General features: G+C 57.1%; 1 protein-coding gene across 8 annotated transcripts in view; it reads left to right on the plus strand.

Moving 5' to 3' along the window:
- The window catches only part of ANO1 (anoctamin 1), a 163,463-nt gene extending 141,561 nt beyond the window's left edge, over positions 1 to 21,902 (plus strand). For 7 of the 8 annotated variants that reach the window (XM_059932260.1, XM_059932261.1, XM_059932263.1 and 4 more), the window contains 8 exons: positions 174 to 231; positions 1,986 to 2,086; positions 2,654 to 2,799; positions 5,598 to 5,750; positions 11,973 to 12,025; positions 14,039 to 14,223; positions 18,397 to 18,502; positions 20,175 to 21,902. In XM_059932260.1, coding sequence (XP_059788243.1) covers positions 174 to 231; positions 1,986 to 2,086; positions 2,654 to 2,799; positions 5,598 to 5,750; positions 11,973 to 12,025; positions 14,039 to 14,223; positions 18,397 to 18,502; positions 20,175 to 20,423 — 1,051 coding nt within the window. In that variant the 3' untranslated portion in view covers positions 20,424 to 21,902. Of the gene's footprint in view, positions 1 to 173; positions 232 to 1,985; positions 2,087 to 2,653; positions 2,800 to 5,597; positions 5,751 to 11,972; positions 12,026 to 14,038; positions 14,224 to 16,010; positions 16,143 to 18,396; positions 18,503 to 20,174 lie in introns of those variants that run through there. The other variant, XM_059932266.1, reaches the window with a different exon arrangement.
- The last annotated feature ends 3,627 nt before the right edge of the window (positions 21,903 to 25,529 follow it).

The following is a 25,529-nucleotide window of genomic DNA, read 5'->3' on the forward strand; positions in this document are numbered from 1 at the left end:
TTTGACCAACAGAAAACCCCTGTGGCTGATTCTTAGTCGGTGAAATGGGCGGAGAGAAAAGCCTGTGAGGTTCCGGAGGCTCTGACCTGGGGAATCATGATACGGCCCAGTCCCCACCTGGGGGTCTCCCCGAGCCCGCTCTCCCCTCTCTAAATGAGCCCCAATTGTTGCAGGTTCGTCGGACGCCCAGGCGACTATGTGTACATTTTCCATTCTTTCCGGATGGAAGAGGTAACAAGATCGTACGCACTGCTCTGCTTTCTTGGTTCTGTTCACACAGTAAACCTGACAGTTCCCTGCCCTGAAAGACCCCTGCTCTGTTCTCCAGCTGCAGGGATGGGGCTTCGATCTTCTGTGGCCTGTCCATATAGGATTACCCTAAAAGGAGAACGTCTCTTCAGGGTCATGGAAGCCAAAAAGTTACACCCGCTTTTTTTTTTCTTTTTCTGTAAGACCTTGAATGTTTTTCTCTTTGGTTAAGATGAATTAGTGAGGAAAAAACAGGACTCAGCCAGACTTCTTTTACTTTAACATTGAAATGCCCACCTCTCTCCTCGCCAAGCGCAATGCTGGTGATCTTTGGCTTCTGCTCAGCGATTCCGGCCACTCCAGGTCTGGTGAGTCGTCCAGCTGCCTTGTGCCGCTGAGTCCTGGCCCCCAGACTTGGTCTGTCAGCTCCGTCAGACCAAGCCAGGCTTCAGGTCTTAGGGAAACCAGTCCGAATTCCCAACTTCCAGAATAATTCAGCTTATCGGAAAAGAAGGCTCTTTTTTATCAGGGTCTTCTTGATAAAGATTCTCTGAAACAGGGTAGGGAGGATTGGGGTGGGCATCAGGTACGGGGTGATCTGGCTGCCTGGGGCACAGTCTAGAAGTTCAGCCACCTGAATGCCGGCCCCTGAACATCCCAAGACATAGGCCTCATCCGCAGTAAGGGATGTTTGCAAAAAGCCCACGATGTGCTCCCCCGCTATATAACACATCATTTACATAGATGACACCCTGTCAAGCTCTTTAATGGTTGGAGAAGTTGGGGAGATGCCTTTGTGGAGTAGAATAAAGCAGAGGACATTTTTTTTTTTTTTTTAATGCGATGATGGCTGTCCCAGATAAATTTTTTGCTAATGGTGTATAAAGTTTTGCTCAGGACTCAGACAGGAGTGAGCTGTGCCCCAGAGTGTCACCCAGTGTCCCCTGAGTTCCCTTCACTTGGACAAGTTAAGCTTCTGACCGCCCGCCCGGCCCCCAGTACAAGCCCACGAAGGACAGGGCATTAAGGCCTCCGAGGGGTGGCCGGCTTCCTCACCCCACGGCTTCCCAGCTGCACGGCCCAAGCCTGCGTGGCCCTGGGGGAGGAGGAGCCCTGAGATCCAGCCCCACCGCTGCCTACTCCCTGGCAGTGTGCTCGCTCTCTGAGCCTTGTTCCAGCCCCGAGAGCCTGTCAGCCAGGTTGTACTAGCTTCCGGGAGCTGCTGTAACAAGATACCACAGACCACGTGGCTTAAAACAGCAGAGATTTATTCTCTTATGGGTCCAGAGGCCAGAAGTCCAAAATCAAGGTGTCAGCAGGGCTACGCTCACTCCGAAAGTTCTAGGGAGGGTCCCTCCAGGCCTCTCTCCCAGCTCTGGCGGCCGCGGGCAATCCTTGGCGTCCCCCTGCTAATCGACGGGCCTCTCCAATCTCTGCCTCGTCTTCACGGGGCCTCCTCCCCTCAGTGTGCCTGTGTGTTTCCCCTTCTTATCAGGACACCAGCCATTGGAGCAGGGTCCACCCTATGCCAGCACGAACTCATCTTAACTCGGTCACATCCGCAAAGACCCTATTTCCAAATAAGGTTCCATTCCAAGGTTCCGGGGGTTGGGATGTGGAGGACACAATTCAACCCTCAGCACGGGGGCCGACCTCCCCTCGCTGGGGGCTGGGGTCGTCTCTCCCGATAGGCAGGGCGGGGGTCGGGGCTGACGCCCCTGTTCTCTGTGCCGCAGTGCGCCCCAGGGGGATGCCTGATGGAACTCTGCATCCAGCTGAGCATTATCATGCTGGGGAAGCAGCTGATCCAGAACAACCTGTTTGAGATTGGCATCCCGTGAGTAGCGCCAGCTTCAGGTCACAGCGGAGCAGGGGGGAGATCAGGGCCTTGGGCTGCTCGGGAGACCCTTGCAGTAGTCTGGGTGGCAGGTGATGCGGGGCCTGGGCCAGGGTGTGGGGGCACCGGGAACGGGGAGGTGGTGAGGACACAGGAGGAAGACGGGCAGTAGCCACCCCTAGTGGACGAGGGCAGGGACAAGGCCAGGATGACCCCTGCTCCCAACTGGCTGAGGATGCAGGGTACCCCTAGGCGGCCCCAAACCCACGTGCCAGCCTCCATGGTCCAAGGCAGCCAAGTCTGCTTGGGCCCAGCCAGACCCCTGACACCTGAGGGGCCCTCTCCGGCTTCCGTTTCCTTATGTCACAAACAAAGCAGTGACGCTTGCCCCCTGCCCCTGGGGAAAACGGCAAAGGAAATCATCCACAGAGGGGTCATCGCAAAGATGTTAGTTCAGGATTTAGAACACTCGATGCCTCAGAGAATTGGAAAAACAACTTGGAGGGGCCAGACCCCCAAGCCCACCTTCCTGGAAACCTAACCGAGGTGACGTCGTGTGTCTTTCAGGAAAATGAAGAAGTTTATCCGTTATCTGAGGCTGAAGCACCAGAGCCCCTCTGACCACGACGAGTACGTGAAGAAGAAGCAGCGGTACGAGGTGGATTACACCCTGGAGCCCTTCGCGGGCCTCACCCCGGAGTACATGGAGATGAGTGAGTGACGGGAGAATCCTGTCCTGGGAGACGGGGCAGGACAGAAAAGGGCCAGCTGGCCGCCTGGGGCTCGCTGCGGTCCCTACACGGAGCGGGACACACCCCAGACTCAGCCGTGTCACCTGCAGCTGTGTCGCTGGATGGGAGGATGGCCGGAGGCGGCACATGACCCCCAGGAGTGGGGCGAGGGAGAGGGGGGACAGGCCGGGTGTGGCCTGCACGGCAGACACCTGGAGCCTCCCTGACCCCACCTCCGACCTCTCCCTCCACTTGGGCCACACTGGCCTCCTTGCTGTTACCCAAACTCACTGAGGTCGCTCCTGCCACGGGGCCTTTGCACTGGCTGTGCCCCACCCGGAATGCTTTCCCCTGGTATGAGCGTCACTCCCTCTCTCCCTTCCTCCAGGGCTCTGCTCCGAATGTCCCCCATCAGAGGGGTCTTCCCAACCGCAGCGTTTACAAGGGGCAGCCCCTCCCCCTGCTTTCTGGCTCTCACCACAGCTGATATCTTTAGTCCCCACCCCTTTTCTCATTCCTCCCCCATCTGCCTCTCCTGTAGAATCAAAGCTCCATGAAAGCAGGTCTTTTTTCTTCTTCACTGCTGTACCCCCTGCACCTAGAACAGGTCCAGCTATACAGTGGGTGCTCAATACGTGCTCCCTGAATGAATGGATGAGTGAAGGCTGAGACTCACGCAGAGGGGTCCCACAGTGTCGTGCCCCCTGACCACCATGGACAGCTTATCCTAAATGCTGGGGGACTTCCCTGGCGGTCCAGTGGTTAAGACTCTGGGCTTCCACAGCCGGGGCCCTGGTTTGATCCCTGGCTGGGGAACTAAGATCCCTCAAGCCTCGCTGTGCAGCCAAAAAAAAAATTTTTTTAATGCTGGTTCCCGGGCCCAATCCTGGTCTGCGCGGAGTGGGACCCAGGACTCTGCGTTTTAACAGGCACCTGGGCGAACCAGCCAGGGACTGGTCTGCAGGGTGAGCTGGTCAGGGGTGGGGTGGCCTTGGGTTGCAGGAGTGGTTCTGTTTAATTGTACCGCGGGCGCTTCCCTGCCCTATCCCTGTTGGCAGAGTTGGTCCCAGTAAGTCACTCCCAGCTTCCCAGACAACGGTGCCATAACACTCTGAGACTTAAAACAAGGAGATGGTGTGGTGTTTGGGTGACATCCTCTGTTTTGTCCCGGAATCAAACCCAGGCTGAACCCGAGGCAGGCGGGCAGCTCCCTGCCCTGTGGGTGCCGCCTCCCCAGGCCTGCCCTCTGCCCGGCTGTTTATACTCATCGTGGGGCCTGGGAGGAGGGTCTCCACTGCCTGACCCCGTGGGAGGATGGACACCGAGAACAGCAGCCTATGATCCGCTGAGAGACTGCAGTCGGTCGTTTCCCCAGATTTTAATTTTTTTTAATTTTATTTATTTATTTATTTATTTTTGGCTGCGTTGGGTCTTCGTTCCTGTGCGCAGGCTTTCTCTAGTTGCGGCAAGCGGGGGCTTCTCTTGTTGTGGAACACCGGCTCTAGACGTGCGGGCTTCAGTAGCTGCAGCACGTGGGCTTAATAGTTGTGGCGCACGGGCTTAGCTGCTCCGCGGCATGTGGGATCTTCCCGGACCGGGGCTCGAACCCGTGTCCCCTGCATTGGCAGGCGGATTCTTAACCACTGCGCCACCAGGGAAGTCCCCAAATTTTAATTGTTATGGTGGCTGGAGAGTCCTGGGTCCTCTGGGGTTTAGTGAAATGAAATTCCTGGGGCAGGTCCCTCCTGCCCACCCAAGGAGCAGCTGCCCCGTGCCTGGCAGTCTCCTCCAGGCCGACTCGGGCTGGGATGGGGTAGGTGGAAGAAAAGGCCCAGTGGGCATGACCCACCCGCACCTCCAGCTGCCCTCCCCCCTGCTGTCCCTGCAAGAGGAGGCAGTGTCACTTGGGAGTCGGGGAACCCGCAGCCTCGGGGCTCAGCAGCCCCCTGGCCGCGACGCCGAGCTTATCCAGTGGCCTCCATCCCCTCCATCATCTCCAGAGCCTTCAGGCGAGGCCAGTATCCACAGAAGCACCCCGCGGAGCCCCCGTGGGGCACGTGAGGGGCCGGGGACGTGGCTCCGGGATGAGGGATCACACGGGGCCTCCACCCGCACCCCGCCGCGCCAACAATGGTCACGCTCAGCCCGCCAGGCCTGGGGCGACATTCTGCCGGCTTCCTTGTTTCCCGCCTGGCACCGAGCGCCCTTGGGCCGGGTCCGGCTGTACGGTTCCTGAGCCAGCTTCCCCCACTCGCTTCCATCCGGCACCCTTTCCCCGACCTGCCCCGCCGGTCCATGATGAGGAGAACAAGGAAAAGCAAGGGAGTGCGGCAGAGGGGCGAGATTGTCCGAACAGTGGGCGGTGGTCCCCGACCGGCTCCCCGAGCCCCGATGGAGGGGGACGCTGGGGGCTGTTGGAGACGCAGTGATGCTCGCGGGCCCCCCAGGTCCTGGGAAGCACTAGGGCACCGTCCCAACCCGCACACGGGGTGACTGAGGCTGGGCCTTGGTGCTCATGGGCACCTTTTTCCCATTATTGGTGATTTTTTAAGATCAGACATATGATAAGTGAGTACACGTCCTTTATTCAAGAGGCAAGACTCAGGTCCAGAGCAGAACTTGGAACCTTGCCCACAGCTCCCTCCCGGCCTGGGCGTGTCCGAGATCCCCTCTTACACACGCGAGGCAGGGCCCCGTCCGACCCGGGTGCGTGGGGCGGGGGTCCTGCCATCCCGGGACAGGGACAGTGCATGCTGACCGCCGCCTCCTCCTCTCTGCAGTCATCCAGTTCGGCTTTGTCACCCTGTTCGTTGCGTCCTTCCCGCTGGCCCCGCTCTTTGCACTGCTGAACAACATCATTGAGATCCGCCTGGACGCCAAAAAGTTCATCACCGAGCTCCGAAGGCCGGTGGCCGTCAGAGCCAAGGACATCGGTGAGTGCCCCGGGCACTGGGGTTGGAGGACATACTGGGCTTGGGGAAAGGATCCTGCTCCCCGGAAACCAGAGGCAGAGCTGGCAAAGTGGGGTCCTGGGCTCCTCACTGCACCTGCCCTGGGGAGGGAGTCAGAGATGGGGCGGGGGGTGAGGACGCAGGACCTCCAGGCCCCTCTCCACCCTACCCCGAACTCCCAACTCCTGAGATGTGTGGGCCGCGGAGAACATTTGGGAAAGAGCTCGAGTCTCGGATATCTGAGTATCTCCCCGGCGTGCTGCTCCAGGAGGTCCACAAGATGCATTCCCTCTGACGGTCCTCAGCACCCCTGCCCCTCCCCGGATGTCTGCATGGCCCCAGAGCACAGAGCCAGACCAGCTAATGTTAGCTGCTCAGCAGTGCCTTCCTACAGAGTGTATCGTTTAGTCATTTAGCGTTCACAGAAGAGTAAAGGAAGGAGGGAGCCCCCTCCCACCAATGAAGGAAGAGCATCGTGTCACCTGCCTGTCGGGTCAGGGCCGAGAGCAGCCTGGGCTTTTTAACCCCGAGTCACTAAGGGGCTCCTCATCCATGTGGAAGAGGGGCTTGGGGTTGGGGGTCATTTAACATCAGCATAAGGAATAACTTTCGAATAGTCAAAGGTGTCGAAAGTGGAACCGACATCCTTGCGGAGTAGTGAGCTCCCTGTCACCAGAGGCATTTAAGCAGATGTGGGTGCCCGTCTGTCCAGGAGTGGGGGGATCTAGCAGGCAGGGCTCAGAGCCCCATGCACGCCTTGGCCAGAGCTGGCCCTCACCAGCAAGGACAATGCTCATCGTATCTTAAAGGGAATCAACTTAATCCGGACCCAATTTTCAGGGTGAAAACAAGAAAGTCTTTATTGGGATTTTATCTTGAAATGAGATGGAAAATTACAAAATATATTCATTTTATCTCCTATTGAACACAATTTTATTTACAATAGCACCTGTGCTAGTTCTGTGCTGGTTCCTAGAATAAACAAGATTGAATTGTGTGTTAGGGATGTTATCTGTCATTTTACCAAAATAAGGTTTGCACACCAGCAAGATCTTTGGGTTGGGCTTTTGTAGCCCAAATATAATCTTGCAAAAATGCAGGGGCTTCATCACTCCTTCCAAAACCTTCTCTTGCCCTTGGCATTGGGTCGCCCTTGTTGAAAACGCCCCTGAGGCCATTGCATCCCCAGCCAGGGGCTCCTTGGCCCGTGCTGGGCCCCATGGTGCGGGCCCCACCCGCTGATGATTCCAGGCCCACTGATTCTCCACCATCCACCCCTGCCCCCTGAGAAGCCTGGAATCCGGCTTTACACGGTGCAGCCTCTCAGGTTGAACCGGATGAAATTGCCGTTTTCACAATTCCAACACGCTCAGATATCGGTGATTTCACCTGGTTTACATTTGTGCTCTGGGGTCCATGATGTGACCTGCCGGCCCCAGGCTTAGAGAGGGTCCAGGCACGCTCGCTGTTCCACCAGGAGGGACGTCTAAGCCCAGCTCCAGTACAGAGGTCATCGCCCTGTGTTTTGACACTTTAGTCTCCTTCCCATCTGGACGACCCAGACAATCAGCAAAGACTCAGCAAACAGATGTCCTCCCTCCTAGACTTCGTTTATGATTTTAAAAGATTTTAAGGCCCCTGAACTCACTGGCCCTGTGAAGTCCCTTCTGGCCCCCAGGGTCCCTGATTCTGCCTCATCTGTGGCCTTGGAGCGAGGCTTCGCCCCTCACACCACACCCCTAAGGAGCCGGGAGGGCCGTGGCCACAGGGCCGGGCGGGACAGCAGTCCAAAGCAGTGGATTTGCTGCTGCGCTGAGTCAGAGCCCGGCTCACGTTTCCATGAATGGCCGGAGAGTAAACGTTTTTTGTCTCTGTGGACCGTGAGGTGATGTGCCGGATTCTCAACGAAAGGCGAAGCTTCTCACGCTTTTTTCACTCACACTTGAAAATGCAACAGCTGTTCTTTGCTCGTGGGTCATCCGAACAAGCACCAGCCATGCACTGATTTGGGCCACAGGCCGTATTTGCAAATCCCCCCCTCTAGATCAAGGTGACGTGGAACCCAGGGCTCTCGGAAGCGTACCACGCCCTGCTCTGAGGACGACCCTGGAGAGCTGTGTCTGGCATTGAACTTTCTCTGGGGCTTTCATCTGTCGAGTCCCGCCAGGAGCCTCATGGGGAAGCTGGGGCAAATCCTTGGTCCCACTTTCCAGATGGGGAGACTGAGGCCAGGTGGTTAGCGGAGCGGAGCTGGAACCGGAGAACTCAAGCCCTCGGCCCCTCCTGGCACACCTCCGTGAGGTGCACGCCTGAGGCCTGGATGGGGCAGACGGTCAGCCTGTCAGGCGCTCCCTGGACAGTCCTCGGGAATCCTGAGCCCGTGCCCAGTGGCCGTGAAGAAAAGAGTGTCGCCTCCCGCCACTTGTTGCTTACAAAGGCCCGATTCTCAGGCACCCGGAGGCCCCAGGCGTGTCCACAGCGGCCAGAGTTTGCTTTGGCCTCTGTGCCTGGCAGAGCCGTGGCCGTGTCCTGCAGCAGCACCCAGACCCTGCAGCCCCCCAGGGTGGAAGGGAGCACCAGGGCGCCACGCTGCCACCGGCCCTCCGCGGCCCTGGTGGGCGTTGTCGTTCCCACCACGAGCAGGGCTTGGATCATATCCTCAGGGTTTCTGCTCACGGCTCCTCGATGTTTCCCAGTCCTTACGGATTGGCTGCTCACTTCCTGGTTCCTGCCTGGTCAGTTGGAGCATAATCTGGGTTTGTTTATGGACTCCTCCACGGTAACCTTTCCTTGAAGAGGCTTTTGTATTCCTCCTGTGATCCGTGCAGGGCCCTGAAGGGACAGACGGCCCCAGTGGCCCCCATGACCTGCACCCACGGCGCCAGGGGTGTCTGGAGGAAGCTCTGCCACGAAGCACAGGCGCTGCGACTGCCCTGCTTGGCCCTGGAGTGGGGGGGCGGGTCATGGCGAGTGGCTGCGGGGACCCAGCCCCGTGCGCACGTGGGAACCGGCTCCAGCATCCCAGTCCTGACCTCTGACTCCAGACCAACGTGCTCCCTGCCCTCATGCTCATTCTTCAGAGCCTTCCGAGTGGGGAACTCTGCCTGAGCTCAGCTCCTGGGTGCTGAGAGTTGTTGACAGGCACATCTAAACACCTCCCTGACGTGTGCTTGGAAACGGGGCTTAGCGTCTCCTGGGACAGCAGTGATGCCTTGAAGAAGTAGGCAGATGGAAATGAGGCATCCGCCCCGCGAGATTTTCATAAAGGAAGCCAAGATTTGTCCCAAACAGCATCAGCCCCTTGTACCTCCAGGTCGTCAGAGCAATGATTCTTATCCTGTAGTGCGGAGCGTGTGTCTGAATAACTCGCAGGGTCAAGGCTCCAAAAGAGGCTGATTGTGCGGGCCGGAGCAGCATCCGGGTTTTGCATTTCTTCAACAGGAGCCCACAGTTCCGGGGTGGGGATCGCACAGAGGACCATCGGCCTGGACATAAAGGCACTGCAGGACCTGGAAGACAGGCTCAGTCCCGGGCCGGGGAAAGCTCTCACTGGCCCATCCGTCTCCCAGCTCAGCAACCCCATTTTCTGTTGTCACCTGTCTCGGCCCGCTGGGCCACTCCCTGGGCCGGCCGCAGACTCGTTTCCTCCTGCTGTGCTCAGGAACCAGCTCCCGAGGCAGCCCCCTGCCCGGAAACCTCAACCTGCCCGGCTCACCGGCACCCCGGTCCCCCACTCGGAGTTCTCAAACTCAGACCCCTCGGGGCCAGGCGGGGCCGCAAGAAGGAGTGGACAAAACACACGCACCAGGCGTGCTTGTTCCCAGCTCCCTCGAAACACCCAACCCTCGGGGTTTTTTGTCTCCCCGCTTTAGTCAGGTCTGGGTTTGGATAAATGTTTCTCTAAGCGACTGGTGGTGATAAAGGGAGTTGCCTTGGTACAGAGAGACCTGCAGTGCATTGTGTGGTCTGAAGGAGGCACCACTGCCAGCCATGGCCAACTGTTGTCATGGAGATGCCAGCCCGCTGCTGACTCAGAGCTGAGGCTCCTTTAGAAGCAGCAAGTTTCGCTTTTTAAAAATATGTCATCCGGGGCTTCCCTGGTGGCGCAGTGGTTGAGAGTCCGCCTGCCAATGCAGGGGACACGGGTTCGAGCCCTGGTCTGGGAAGATCCCACATGCCACGGAGCAGCTGGGCCCGTGAGCCACAACTACTGAGCCTGCGCGTCTGGAGCCTGTGCTCCGCAACAAGAGGGGCTGCGATAGAGAGAGGCCCACGCACCGCGATGAAGAGTGGCCCCCGCTTGCCGCAACTAGAGAAAGCCCTCGCGCAGAAACGAAGACCCAACACAGCCAAAAATAAATAATTAATTTAAAAAAATAATAATACGTCATCCCGATCTGTAAACATCCATCAACATTTTTTAAGTAGCGGGCAAGCTCGAGGAAACACCCTGGATGTGGCACCTGGATGTGGCAACCTCTGCTCGGGCGGGAAGCCTAGTTGGAAGGGCTTTCTACGTTCATACGGTCATTCAGCCAACGCTTACCCAACAGCACCCAGCCCCACGTGCCAGGCTGCGTGCTAGGCCCGGGAGGGATGGAGGATGTGCCGTTCACAGCCTCCCCGGGAGCTCGGAGTCTGCAGAAGGGCTCCCAGCCCCCGAGACGGCCAGCCGTGAGGGTGGGCCGTGCACAGCGCTGATTCCCTAAGGATGCGTTGCCCGAGGAGCCGCCTCCCGCTCACTTGCACCTCGAGCGCTTCCTTCGGGAGAGACGGGAAGGGTGGGTGGATCTAGCGCCCCGAGGAGCGCAGGCCCCGAGACCGCCCTGCCACTGCTCCAGCGCGAAAGTGAGTCAAAAACCGCTGCCCTCGTGGGAAGACCCAACAGAACCGGGACGAACTTCCCATCTCGGGTTCGGTGATAGCCTGCACGGACGGCTGATGGGCAGGGAGGTGAGCGTTACTCCCACGAGGCCCCGCAGAAGGGTCTGCAGCGGGCATCGTAAATGCTTGCTTCATGGAGTGGTCCCCGGCGGGGGCTGGGGAGCTCCCTCACAGCAGACCTCGGGTGCCGGGTCCCAGCCTGCGGTTTCCAGCTTCTGGGCTACATGGGCCTGAACCCCTGCTGTCTCTGCAGACCCCCAGCATACACCCCCGAGACGGGCGCTCACTGCGAGGGCAGGAACGCCCATGAGCGGCTCTATGTGCCCTGGGTAGAGACCCCCAAGCCCTGGCCACTGTCCCCTCCAGCCCTTTCTGAGAAGTGCTGTCGTCACCACTTCAGATCTGGCTCCGGGCAGGGAGAGAGAGTGCCTGGGACAGGATTCCAGCCCCAACTTTTCGATGATGTGTGCCTAGCGGGATAGGAACGCGGTCAGGTCGGGGGCAGGGGCGAGCAGGGGCCCGGGGCGCCCTTCCAGGAGTCGCAGCATTGAGGCCCTAAGGAGCGGGGCTGGCCCTGGGTAAAGTGCTTCCTTCCTGGGCTTTCTGGTCCTTGTCTCTGCTGGGAGCGAGGCCAGTGGAGCAGCGCGTGATTCTCCAGGTGCTGTGTAATCCTCCTCCTGTTCGCCTGTGGTTAGGTGCAGTGCTGCACCTTGGGGTGATGGGAACAAGGGGGCATCCAGACGGGAAACGGTTTGTACCGCACTGCTGTCCAGTCATTATACCCAGGCCATGGTCCCAGCCTCACCAGCCGGGGGCCCTGGCTTTGCTCCTTGACACTGGCCCTGCATCTGGCCTGTCCCTAAATTCAGTTTTCCTGGCACTAGAGCTACGGAAAATGCATAGGACATCAAACTTCGTGGTTTCAGTCTCCAGTTACTGCTGCGTGGGCTCTTTGGGGCAGGAGCTGCATCCAAACGGAATCTTTGTCTCTCTAGAAAAAGGCTCCATCCAAGCCGATCAGTAGTTTACGCAGCTTCGCAGGAGATTGTTCAGAACCAGGGACCAGATGTCTCTAAGCATCTCTTTGAGAAGCTACACAGTTTGCTTACAGACAGCTGACGAGCCAGGACAAGCCACGGGCTCTGTTGTCAGCCAGGCTCCCCCAGGCCCTCCCCAAACAACTCCCTGTTACCACGTGTCTGACCTGCCCCAGAAAAGGACCAGACCGGCCCCTGTGAAGGCCAGGCTGCTGCCTGCTAGCCCGGGTTACTGAGAGCCAGGGCAAGGGGGTCTTTAAACCTGTGCTTCCCTTCCCCCCAGGAATCTGGTACAACATCCTCAGAGGCGTCGGGAAGCTTGCTGTCATAATCAACGTAAGTGACCGGTGACGCCAGGACCTCGGCCGGGAAGCCCGGCCCAGCTGCCACGTGGTCGGGCACCCCTTCCCCTTGCAGGGAGCTGGTCCGTCCCTCCAGCCTCGGAGCGGTTCCCAGCTGGCACGGGCATCTCCTCTTCAGAAGCATCCCTTGAGGGGATGGGTCCTGTTGAGGGGCGGGGCGGGCTCAGGCGGGAATGACAAAATCTCCTCGACCTTTCTCTGCAACCGGGGGCAAAACCCTCCACCGTGCCCACCTTGGCCCCTAAGTCCCCTCTCTCCCAAGTCCTGAGAACAAACAAGAGAAGGAGATAGGGGCAGACAGGGAGGGAGAGAGACAGAGACAGGGAGGGTGGGAGAGGGAGAGAGACAGAGACAGGGAGGGCGGGAGAGAGAGACACACAGAGACACAGAGACACAGAGAGACACAGAGATTCCTCATTAGCAACTCTTCTGCTCTTTTTTAAAAAAGTTAATGTGGGGACTTCCCTGGCGCTCCAGTGGTTAAGACTCCGCGCTTCCACTGCAGGGGTCACGGGTTCGATCCCTGGTCGGGGAACTAAGATTCCGCAGGCCACGAGGCACGGCCAAAAAAACAAAATTACCTTTCCCCTTTATGTGAAACTCATGCCCGCTCTTTAAAGAAAGTTTGAGGAATACTGAAACACGGAGAGAAGAGGAAGCTGCCAGTCGCACACACACGCACACAGGCACACACAGACACACGAGCTTGCTGGGGACAGTGCCCCACCCTCCATGGCCCTGCCCCGGCATCTGGTCCACGAGAACCCCAGTGGGGTCTGCAATGCCTCAGCCCTGTGACCCTAACCCCTCCACCAGCCGGCCAAGCCTGAGCCCCCAGAAGCTGCCACCTTGCGTCTTGCAGGGTTGGCGGGGGGCGGGCAGGCAGCTCCCTGGAGCAGATGGTCACAGTGCTGGGTCAGGGTCACAGTGAGGCCCTGATACTCAGTTCCCATGGCATAGGAAGTGATGCTCGGCCCAGGAGAAGGGACCCTCAGAGCCCTGGGACCTGCTTTCCCTGCTGGCTGACAGCTCCCTGGGTTAAGGCTTTGAAACCCCACTTATACAGGGAGGCCGTGGGCTGAGCTTGCACACTGGACAGCGACATCTCCGCACCGCGACCCGAGCTGAGCTGGGGGGCACATTTTGATGGGGAGAGGCTGGAAACACCAAGGTACAGCCCCTCTGGGGCATGAGCATGGGGGCACTGAGAGCAGAGCAGCTAGGAACAAGCTGGATGTCTCGTGAGAACAGCCAGCAGCAACAATAATAATAATGGCAGCTAACATTTATTGAGCATCTAGAATGCTCCAGGCCTTTCTAAGCCCATTCAGTGCACCCACCCACTAGTGCACACACGGCCCATGGAGGCAGAGGGTTATTGCCCCATCTTACAAGTGATACACCCGAGGCACAGAGAGGTCAGGCGACTTGCCCAAGGTCACACAGCCAACAAGAGGCAGAGCTGGACTTTACCCCAGGCCATCGGGTCCATGCTCTGATACTGGCCTCACACTACGCTGCCCCAGGGACTGCTCTAGAATAGGGTGAGCTGGATCTGAACTTCACAGTCTACAAAGCACTTTTCCTCCCTGCCTTGCTCTCTTTCAAACAAGCCAGGAAGGAGAAACACCTAGAGTGGGCGCTGTTAGCCCTGTTTGACAAGAGAAAATGGAGGCACAGAGAGGTCAGGCAATTTGTCCAGGGCCACACATTCAGTGAGAGGCAGCCAACATTGTCCCCAAGACTTCTCGTTCAGGGGCGCCCTGTTCCCAGCCCCCAGGCCCTCTCCTCAGGGTGCTGGAGGGGCTGACAGGAATGCCCCCAACCCTTCGTTTGTCACTTGACGAGCCGAGGCCATGGGGTCATGTTTGCCAGCTTGGGTCACATGGCCGGGCCCCAGGGCCAGCGCTGCCCTGGCTCAGGTGGGGTGCGTCCCCCTCCCCCTCCCAGCTGGCGTCCACACTCACTGCTCTGTTCCCCGGCCCAGGCGTTCGTGATCTCCTTCACGTCGGACTTCATCCCTCGCCTGGTGTACCTCTACATGTACAGTGAGAACGGGACCATGCACGGCTTTGTCAACCACACCCTCTCCTCCTTCAATGTCAGCGACTTCCAGAACGGCACGGCCCCCAGCGACCCCCTAGACCTGGGCTACGAGGTGCAGATCTGCAGGTACCACCCAGGCAGCTCTCTTTAAAGAGCCCCATTTGGTGGGCTTCTGGGAAAACCCCGGTTCAAGCCAGGATTCTTTCAGGGCAAATCACAGAAGAGCTCAATCTTGCTTCAAGGGAAAAAAACAAAATATCCCTGGGGTGGGGGTAGGAGGTGATTTATTAGTTCTTTAACTAAGAAGTCCATGGTAGGCTTCAGGCACGGCTGGATCCAGGGGCTGCTGTTTGTCATCCGGCCCCATTCTGACACTGCCTCCCGATTTTATACATTCCTGCATGTGGGCATCATTTCCTGACAGGCAGTAAGCGACCCCCAGCAGTCCTCTCTGCTCAGCAGTCCCAGTAGGGGGACTTTCTTTCCCACTAGTCAGCAAAAGTCCTAGGATTGAGTCTCAGTGACCTGTCTTGGGTCAGAGGCCCATCCCTGAACCAATCACTGTTGCCAGAGTGTGCGGGGCTCTTGTTGGCTAGGTCTGGGTTGTGTGCCAGGGTATGGAGTCATGGCCATAGATTTGGGGGGGCATCCCAAGGAAAACTGGGGTGCTGGGTGCCGGGCAGGCAAAAGCAACAGATGTCTGAGAGGGTCCAACCTGCGGGGCCCCATCAGCTGGCCAGACACTCAGGGCGGGCAGAGAGCACCCCAGGAAAGACGGAGATGGGGAAGGGGGTGGCACGAGTGAGGGGCAGAGCCAGGCCTGGCTATTCGCTGTGCATCTTCCCCGTGCCAGCCTGGCTGGGTTAGGGGCCGGGGGCTCAGGGCTGGGGGCTCGGGAGTGGGCCACATGATCCCTGCTGCCCAGGTAGAGGGTGGAGGCAGTAGGGGTCACTCCAAGGGGAGGGGCAAAGTGGGTAGAAGAAGAGTGGTGAGCAGGGGTGTCTGTGGGTGGGAAACTGCAGCCTGTTCTGGAGCGTAAAGCATAAAGGGAAACGTGGTGGACGGTAGGACTGAAGGCGCAGGCAGGGGCACGGCATCCTGGGTCAGGAAACAGACGACTGTGGAGTGATTGGCCACGGGCTTTGCCATGAGGCTGAGACTGGGGAGGCAGAGTGGGGCACGCTCAGCATCTGTTGGCAGTCCGAACCGCCTCCAGCCCAGCTGAGATTCAGAACACGAAAGACTGCAAGGGCCAGAACACGTGTCACAAAGCCCACGCCATGACGCGCAGCCCTGTCTGCGTAGGGCGGATAATTTACCCCAAGGCTATTTACTCTTACTTTGCCCATAGTTCTATCAAGCTTACCTGTCTGTCTTCATACCCTTGCCCTAGTAGCAGGAAGTGGAGGAGACTGCCAGGGTCCAGGGTGCTGACAGCAACAAGCAGTGGCATGTGGCTGCTTGCAAAAAAAAAAACTGGCCCAAGAAATGGAAAAACAGCACCGCGTGCGGTCATTGGAACAGGCAGGCAGACCTATCCAGCATAGGTGCTACCGATGGCTTTGCAACAGCAGATGTGCCCGGGTGACCCCGAGTGATTGAAGAGAAATTACACGACGTGCCGTGTGTTCTGTGTCAGGGCAGGGACCACACCTACTCTGGAACCCGGTACAGCCAGGCCTGCCAACGAGAAAGGGCATGTGACAGACAAACATGCAACACGACATGCTTCCCGCTTTTCAGAATCCCACCCACCGCATGTTTCAAGGCACATGTATGTGAGCACGTACATCACAGGAAAGGCCCAGGTGATCTGCTTCAGCCCCCTTCGTGGTCGCCTCAGGCAGGGTCGGCCTGGAGAGCTGGGGGTCAAGGGCAGGGGCTCAAGGTCGCTTCCTCCCCCTCCTCCGCAGGCACGGGCCCCAGAGACCCCCGAGCTTCCGGTCCAGGACCCCTGCCGCTTCTCAGCCAGCGCTGCACTTCTCTCGCTTTGTTTGAACATCCCACGCCAAGAACACACTCAGGCCGACCAATTTAACTCAAAATGAATTTTAGAGGAAGAATGATTTAGAACAAAGAAGGCAGGGATATAGGTGGTCATTTTATTATAAATTCCCTCAGAAATGTCAGTGTTGGTGTTTCCTGGGTAAGAATCGGGCATCGGGCATCCAGCCCCCGGAAGCAGCTCCCCATCCAAGCATCGGTCAGGAGTCCTGGCCACGCAGGGGGAGGCCAAGGAGACAGAGCAGAGACCTGGTTTTTAAGTGAGACCCTTGTTACTTTTACCCCCACAGAGAAGGAAGGCCATGGGCCAGTCCACTCTGCTCCCTGGGATTCGGGCTTTAGCCAGGCCCACCCAACCGTTGCCCACTATTAAGTGCTGTAGGTGCCGTGAGCTCCGTACTGCCGGCCGCTCCCCTGTCAAGCCGCCTCCCAGAGGGGTTGGCTGTGGGAGGAGCAGCACCCAGCCCAGCCTGGGGCAGCAAGTATGGGAAAGGCAGCTTAGCAGAGCTGAGCACTGTGACCACTGCTGGCTACCATTTATTCCTGCACTGCAACAGGCATGGTCTCATTGAATGCTCACAGCAGCCCCAGAGAGGGCATTATTATTCTCCCCAGGGAGAGCTGGCAGGCTTAGCACAAGAGCAAAGCAAGGAAAACTGTAAGATCATCTCTGTTAGAGGTCAGTGCAGGTGGTGGGGGTTGGCATCTGGACGGTTCTTATGTAAGTGGGCTTTGAGGGATGCATAGGAGTTTGCCAGGTGACCCAAACACATTTCCCAGCATCCTGGTGCAGCTGGCCTTGAGAACAGAAAGAAGAGGGAAGAGAAAATGTGTGTGGCTTCTGATGCCGGGAGAACAGGGGATGCCTGTTCCCATCGGAGATCAGGTGGTGCATCTTCTGCATGGCTCAGCAGCTGGCACCAGAGGGTGTGTTCCCAGACCAATCCTATCTCTGGGGTTGGCAGCTTAGCTCTGAACAAGCCCTCCGAGACTCCCATCCAGCTCCCTCAGACACAAAGCTCTGTGGGTGAGGGGCCCTGTCTGTGCCCCCTGCAAGCTCTGCCCCTGGAATGCAGGGACATGCAGTAGCTGCTCAATAAATACCTGCGACGTGACTAAGTGAGGGAATGCCAGACCGAGGCCCAGAGAGGCCAAGCGATGGTGCAGGGACACACAGCAAGGCGGGAGCCGGCTCTGGGTCTATGCGAGGCCTGTGCCCACAGAGCTAGGTGCCTCCTCTCCCGGTCTCCCCAACTGGGCCTCAGCTTTTCAGTAACCAGCAGGACACACCTGCAGCCCAGCACTTAGAAACCGCCCCGGCCATGGCTTCCTCACACGGCTTTACGGAAGTTTTTCCCCCACAGAGGGGGTCAGTCCTGTTAAAAACCAAGCACCCCCCAAATTTGGGGGCGGTTGGTGGGGACAAAACCCGGGTTCTCATCCTCACCTGCCCCACATCAGGCATATCTGGGCCTCTGAGAAAAAGGCAGACCTAAAGCCCAGGAGGTACCCACCACTCCCACTGCACAAGGGACAGAGGTGGGACCTTGGGGGCCAGGGAAGTAAGCAAACTTGTCTCCCAGCAGGCGCTCGTGGGCAATGTCTGGAAGTGATAGAAGAGGGGTGGGCTGGTATTTATTACACGGAGATAAGGAGCTAACAGTTGGGAGAGGGAGAGACATGCACTGGGCCCCGTGGGGCAGGGCGGGCCTGGGGACAGTTCCCTGGTGCCCTGACCACACCAACTGTATGGTTAACATCGTACAAGGGCTACTTTGAGAAAATGTTTCATTTTTTCCAATCGTTTCCCCGACAGAGAGGGTTGAGACTGGAGAACTGGATTTCATGGAACCCTGCCTGGAGTTTTGCGGATGATGGGGGTTGGGTTGAGGTTCTAGGCTTAGGGACCCCACCCCTCTTCAACCAGGGAGGCCCCACTTGCTTTGTGTGACCTACCGGAGTCTCAGGTGGGATTTCTTTTTGGAAAATGGGCTCCACTGCCTTCAGAAGTTTGGAACCCCTGGACCAGATGGTCCCAGAGCCCCCTTCTGTGGGCCCACGGCTGGACTTATGGGGACGCCCCTCTGGCCTGTCCAGCCCACATGGGTGCTGGCACCCCCTCCAACGTGGGGAGACTCCCTGGGCGTGTGAGTGGGCTGGAGGGGGGCCTCTTCCTCCAGGGAGGGTGCTGTCCTACAGTTGGCCCAGGGTCCGACTCAGGCTTTCCTGACACTCACAAGCCCCTCGGTGCGGCCAGACCCCAGTTCCTGTCGAAGACCCACCTTCATTTTGCAGGTACAAAGATTACCGGGAGCCACCATGGTCGGAACACAAGTACGACATCTCCAAGGACTTCTGGGCCGTCCTGGCCGCCCGGCTGGCCTTTGTCATCGTCTTCCAGGTGCGAGGGCCCTGTCTGCTTCCAGCAGGTTTGGGAACTGAGGCACCGAGGAGGCGCTCTGTGCCCAGAGCAGGGTCAGGGGGACAGCAGCTGGCCGGTGTCGGGGGCTCGGAGGCTGGAGGACTTGCCCTGGGCACCCAAGGGTGGGGAGTACTGGTGACCCCAGGCCCTGGGCAAGGACAGGTCCCAGACCCTCCTCAGTTAAAGGAAGGCGGGACGGGGTGCCGGAAGGACTGGAGTCGTTCAGGGAACGCAGGTTTAGTTAAATGCAAGGCATCTTTATTGAAGGAGACCTGGGAGGGACCCACCTCAGTCTCCCCTGTCACTGCGCAGCGGGAGACGCGCCCTAGCGGACAGGGCTGGCAGGGACAGGAGGGCAGTGGGCTCCCGGCTGACACCAGTGCCCCCCTGCCCCCTGCCGCAGGCAGGGGACCTGGGCCCGCCTGGCCCAGTCTCTGGGGAGGGGGGCTAACTCTGAGGCCCGAGCGATTCCCAGTGGACAGGACCCCAGACTGGGGAGCAGCTGATGCACGCGGCCCTGAGGTCCCAGCCGGGGAGGCCGTGCTGGGGTTGCCCTCCTGTGTGGCCCCCAGAACCTGGAATCCAGACACTGGGTTCAAGCCCCAACCCTGCCCCTTCTACACAGTGTGGGCCCTGGCAGGGCTTCCGGCCCCCGAGGCCCCACTGCCTTGTCCTCCAGCTTTCCATAACCCTCTGGAGCCAGAACTAGTGTCTGGGGCCCAGTTCCCTAGAAGCAGAGCCTGAGCCAAGGATTCTGGTGCAAGCCGGCCATTGAGAGAAGGCCCTGCAAGGGGCTGGGGGCACGGAGCTCGGCTGGGAGGGGGTCTGGGCTGGACCATGAATCCCACCACACACGTGGGCCCACCTTGACGCAAAAGAGTGCCTTTAGTCTGCCCACCTGGCCAGTCATTGACTGCAGCCGTCCAGGCCAGGAACAGGGAGACGGGGGGGACGGTTCCCTGGAGACGAGCCTCTGTGAGCCTTAGCGGCCAGCACCCACCACAGCTGGGGGCTGGGAGCGTCAACCCAGAAAGGTGATGGCAGATGGGGGGCACCAGCACCTTCCGTGACAAGGTGACTAACTCAGCCATACATACTAACAAGTGCCAGTCAGACGGAAGTTTAAAAACCAGAGATTGCCGTTTTTCCGTAAAAGCCAACTCATTTGCACCTTATGGACCAGAAATGCATCCAGGGAGGCGGCAAACGTTCAGGGTGATCCCGGGAGACCTTACAAATGGCAGAAGGGCCTGCGGAATCATCAGAGACAGTTTAAGCTCCCTGCGTTTCTGAACTCTTTGTATTTTGACTATTTTCCCTTAAAGCCTTAACACTTGTTATATTTGGTGATGTGTAACCAATCAGATCATTTCTTAAGCCTCCCAGCCAAGAGATTCAGAACCACTCAGAGACGTTTCCTATTTACTGAGCTCAGATTCTTTCAAGAAAGTCGGCCACCGGAGGCCCCCCCTGGCTGGTTTCCTGTTTCATTTATACCTTCCGGGAAACCGAGGCCTGGGAAGTCCAGGTGTGTCTGAGGTCCCAGGGCCGGGCTGTGACGGGACAAGGCACTGCCAGGTGGGGTGCAGGTGGAAGGGGGAGTGCTTCCCAGGTCCTCCTTCCCACCCCCTGATGCTGGCTCTCCTTCCAGAACCTGGTCATGTTCATGAGCGACTTTGTGGACTGGGTCATCCCTGACATCCCCAAGGACATCAGCCAGCAGATGCACAAGGAGAAGGTCCTCATGGTGGAGCTGTTTATGAGGGAGGAACAGGGCAAGCAGCAGCTGCTTGACACGTGGATGGAGAAGGACCGGAAGAAAGCGGAGCCCTTCAACAACCACAGCCCCACGCCCCCTGCCCCGCCAGACAGCCCCGACTTCCCCGGGGGCGCCCTGTAGCTGGCGGGCATCCCCGTCGACGACGCGCACCCTCTCCCGGGGCAGGCGACTTCGCACAACCCCCTGGTCCAGTGGCCCCTGGGTTTGTGACAAGCCTGGAAGACCACTTTCTTCTGATAGGACAACATTTCCCCGTCTTTTTCTGTTTTGTTTTGTTTTGTTTTTCTTGTTTTTGCACAAAACCATTAGGCAGGGAATTCTGTTATCTTTAGTATTCAAGGTTAATCAGAGTGATTGCTGGGGACAGGGTGATACACAGCGGACGCAGGGGCTTTGCGGAAGCGATGCTTGGAGTCTGGGGTCTCCTTGGCCGTTGGCGGTGAGCAACAGCCCCCAGAAGACATCGTCTTTAATCCTCCTGATGCCTTAAGAGAGAGGCGAGGTGGTATTCCAAGGCATTAGACAAAAGCTGGTGCGAGATCTGAGGGCAAACAGAGAAGTGGGTAAGGAATAAACGATGCTGACACCAGTTCCAAAAGACATCACCTGTCTCTAGGTTGAAAAAGTGAGATTTTTCATCACCTTTTCCTTCCCTGGATTCAGAAACCGAGACACTGGTCAGAAAGAGAGGTGCCCTGGCTCTGTCCACCCAGAGGGCCAGGAAGCTCTGAATTTACTCTTGGAGAACTAGCGGGGTGCAGGTGTCCTGAATGAGCGGTGACTGGCACCTCTGGGGTCCCCACCAGCAACCACATGCCTCCCCCACCTCAGGGTGACAGAAAAACGGGCGGTGAGGGATTATGACCTCGGAGGCATTTCTGCAGACGGCTTCAGGGTTGCAAGAAGTCTTAAGGCTTCTGGGGGTACTTTTGCAGCTTCAGAATATTTATTGGGTTTTTTTTTTAATCAATTCTACAGTGGATGTAAGGGTTTTTTCTCTGTAGCTCAAAGGCGGAAGGCGTTTATTTTATTAGCTAACCAAATATCATTGAGAGGAATTTAAAATACTGTTAATACCAAAGATTTTTATTAATAAAGGCTTCTATTTTGGTAACACTTCTCTATATTTTTACTTACAGGAATGTTACTGTTGGACTGTTATCATTTTAAAAGCTTGTGAAAACAAATCTCATAGCTGATAAGAATGATCTCAATTTGCAGCCATTATACTAACCGATGATCTGAAATTTCTCAAGCGCCCAGAGAAACATAAAAGAAATGTTTCACCGAAGGGAGGCACGAAAAGATAAACGTGTCTGTCTTGAACGTGTGGTCGGTGAGACGCTGACATTCCTGTGAGCTGTCAACTAGGGGGGAAGTCCGTAGGTGTAGCAGATTTTCGTTATTTGCTAAAGTCATGCAATCTGATGCTTCTACTTTCTCTTGTACAGTAAGTGGTTTGAAATGGGGTTTTTTGTATATAAACATTGTATTAAAAATGAGGTGATTACCAAAAATCCTTTTATGGAAACCATTCTTTTTTTAAAAAAAGTGAATGTACACAAATCCACAGAGGACCGTGGCTGAACGCTCGTCTGAATAAATTTGCATACATGACACCTTCCTCTCAAACCCTGTCTGCGTGACTTTTGCCCCAGGAAACTCGAGGGGCCAACCCCAGAGCCCCGTGGTTGGACCTGCAAATGCGGAGGGACTCATAAGCCTCCGCATCCTCAGCCCCAGACACATGGCTCGTTCAGGATGTTCCTGGGACGTTGTCTGTCCGCGAGTATGTGCATGGGCGTGTGTGTCTGTGTGCACACGTGTGTGATTTGCGTGCATATGCGTTTGTGTTGTTTTGTCTGTGTGTGTGCATGCCTGTACATGTATGTGTGCCGGGCGGGGGGGGAATTGTGGTCACACCTTCCCAGCAGCCTCTTCCACGATACCCAAATCCCAACCCCTGGTGCCCGCAACCCGACAGAGATTTTAGTATTTTGGATTTTGTGGACCTAAAATTTCCCCCAAACCTTTTTGGGACCATCCCAGGGTTGCCAGTGCTTTCATTTGGGCAAGTGGGGGCACTTTTTCTTTAATTCATTACCTATAATCACCATCATTTCATGAAAGAAAGACTATCTTTCGCACTCAAACGTCAGCAAGGCCTCGAACGGCACACCTGCAGGGCCAGGGCGGGCCTCGGGCGCCCCTTGTGCTGCTGCGTCCCCAGGGAAGTCTCAGCAAACCCGAGCTCACGAGGCCCTGACTGCTGCTCGGTCAAGAATGTCCTTCTGGGGAATTTGCTGGCGGTCCAGTGGTTAAGACTCCGCGCTTCCACTGCAGGGGGTGTGGGTTCAATCCCTGGTCGGGGAACTAAGATCCCACATGCTGTGCAAGGCGGCCAAAAAATAAATTAAAAAATAAAAAAATAAAAGTTCCTTCTAAAGCTTTGGAACCTCTTCCTTAGTCCTGATGAGGGTGGCTCCCAGGGCCAGCATTGCCGGAAGCCCTCCCCTTTCATGGGTCCTCCCAGGGGGAGGATCTTTGGCCCCAATGAGTACATGAGCGAACAGTCTCAGAGTGGGGAGGTGACTTGCCCAAGATGACAGGGCTCCTTGGCACCCCTTAGAGAGATCCATCCAGGCAACGTTCAAGATGAAGCTGTGAGCAAGGGAGACGCAGCCCCTTCCCTCAGGGGATGACCTCTTGCAGTGGGCATCAGAGGCTGAACGAGATAATGAACCCAGCACCAGATCATCTCAGAGGAAGGAAGGGGCGCTGATGAAAATAAAACAGGGGTGTGACTGAGAGTCACTCAGAGTGACCAAGCTGGGCAGGGAGGCCCCTGGAGTCTAAACAAGGAGGAGCCAGAATGTAAAACCCTGGAGGAAGGTAGGATGGTTCAGGCAGCAGAGTGCATGTGCAAAGGCCCTGAGGCAGCAGTGTGCTGGGTGATTTGGAGGAGCAGCAAGAAGTTCATCATGCCTGGAGGGGAGGCACGGGGGGGAGGTGGCAGGAGACGGGGCAGGAGGCGGCAGGAATCGGGGACCAACTCTCACCAGCCCCCGGCTTAGTGAGGACCTCGAGCTTCGTGGTAAGTCCACAGCAGGGGCTGGCAGTCTTAACTAGGGCAGTGATGGACCTGATTCACATTTTGAGGTCTTGGTGGCTTTGGGTGGACACTGCAGTGGGGTGGGGAGCCACAGAGGAGAGTTGCAGAAATTCAGATGAGCAATGATGGGACTTGGACGAGGGTGGTAGATGTGGGTGGAAGAAAGCCAACAGATTAACATCACAAAGACCTGGGATCTGGCAGCAAAAGGACCCCCAGAGATGAGCTGGTCAGACGGTGCCATTATTTCACAGATGGACACAGTGAAGCCCAGAGAGGGTCAGGGCTCTGCTCCGGTCACACAGCAAGCTGGCTACACAGCCATCCCTTGGACCCAGGCCCCTGGCACCCAGCGCTGAACAGTTTTTGCTTCTGGTCCCTGGAGTGGTGTGGCGGGAGCTGGGCAGGGCTGGGCCCCCAAGCACAGACAGTGAAGGACCAGGGCCTGCAGGGGGCCTGAGGTCTGGGGCCGGGGGCACTCATGCCAGCATCTTTTATGGGGACTCAGCAGCTCTCTTGAAGGTGGAGCCTGCTGTGAGCTGCAATCAGCCCAAGATGCCTCTGTTTGATAGGTTCAGTGCTTGTTAAATTTTTTAAGTTAATTTAATATATAAAAACCCGGTACATACACATAAAAATCCAGATTTGTATGTTCTCTTGAAAAATCACGCCATCTGATGACACAGCTGTATTTTTCACCATGTCACATTCTTGCACTTGACTGGAGACCAGTGGTGGCCCTTCTTCTTTAGAAGGCACGTGTCCTTTCTGACGATCACGGCCCCTCTCCCCACTCTCCCACTGGCTGAAGGGGCGGCTGAGACTGCAGCTCCTGGAGTCACTGGCCCTTCTAGACAAGCCGCAGTCCCAGTCCCTGTCTTGGGATCCAGGACCAGCTGTGGGCTTCCCTGGAACAGAGCTTGGCCAAGGTGTGTGCCTGAGACAGGGCTGTCCCCTCCCCAAGGCTGGACTCAGAGCCCCTGCCCCCGGCACCCACATCCCCAGCACCCACACCCTTTCACCTACAGGTTCCCGTGCCCCCCACCACAGGTGGTGTGTGCCCCGCACTTTGGCAACACTCATTCACCCATCCATGTTTTGTAAGAGCCACAGCAAAGTAGAGAAATGCTAACACTCGCCAGAAAAGAGGCCAGGAAGCAGCACTGACATAGTGCCAGGCATGGAGGAGGCACCAGAAAGTGCTGAATGAATGAGTGAGTGAGTGAGGGATGGATGGATGGATGGATGGGTGGATGGATGGGTGGATGGATATGGGAGGGAGGGAGGGAGGGAGGGAGAAAGGAAAGGTGGATGGATGGATGGACATTTGCATGGATGCATGAATGGATGGATGGATGGATGGATGGATGGATGGATGGACATTTGAATGGGTGGAAGGATAGAAGGATGAGTGGATGGGTGGATGGGTGAATGGATGGATGGTTGGGTAGTTAGATGGATGGGTGGATGGACATTTGGATGGATGGATGGATGGATGAACATTTGAATGGATGGATGGACATTTGGATGTATAGATGGATAGACATTTGGATGGATGGATGGATGGATGGATGGATGGATGGATGGATGGATGAACATTTGAATGGATGGATGGACATTTGGATGGATGGATGGATAGACATTTGAATGGATGGATGGATGGATGGATGGATGAACATTTGAATGGATGGATGGATGGCAAAAAGACTGATGACTGGGCCTTTCTGCCTTTGAGCCAAGTGGACCTCTGAGTCAAGCTGACAGGGATGGTGGTGGAGGAGGTAAGGGGCCCATGGGAGGTAAGGTCTGGTGCCTTCTGGACCACAGATATGCCCACAGCAAGTAGCCCACCCCATGCTCACTCACAGCCTTTGTCAGAGAAGCCTGTAGCAAAGATACATCTGATGCCCAGAGACACCGACTTGGCTCAGCACAAGCATTTTAAGCCTGGTTTGCTCAGAAGGGCTGGTGGACATTGCCCCTGCCAAGAGCCTGCCAGGATGCACCCCTGGGAAAAAGGCAACCTTGTACATACTAAGGTCTGATTTCCTGAGCTCTGCCAGGTTAATTTATTTAGTGTGCCCATTCCTGCTGTCCCCTCTCCACACCCCCCG

This window comes from Balaenoptera ricei, chromosome 8, assembly GCF_028023285.1.
Source record: "Balaenoptera ricei isolate mBalRic1 chromosome 8, mBalRic1.hap2, whole genome shotgun sequence".
In the NCBI taxonomy this organism is placed as follows: domain Eukaryota; kingdom Metazoa; phylum Chordata; class Mammalia; order Artiodactyla; family Balaenopteridae; genus Balaenoptera; species Balaenoptera ricei.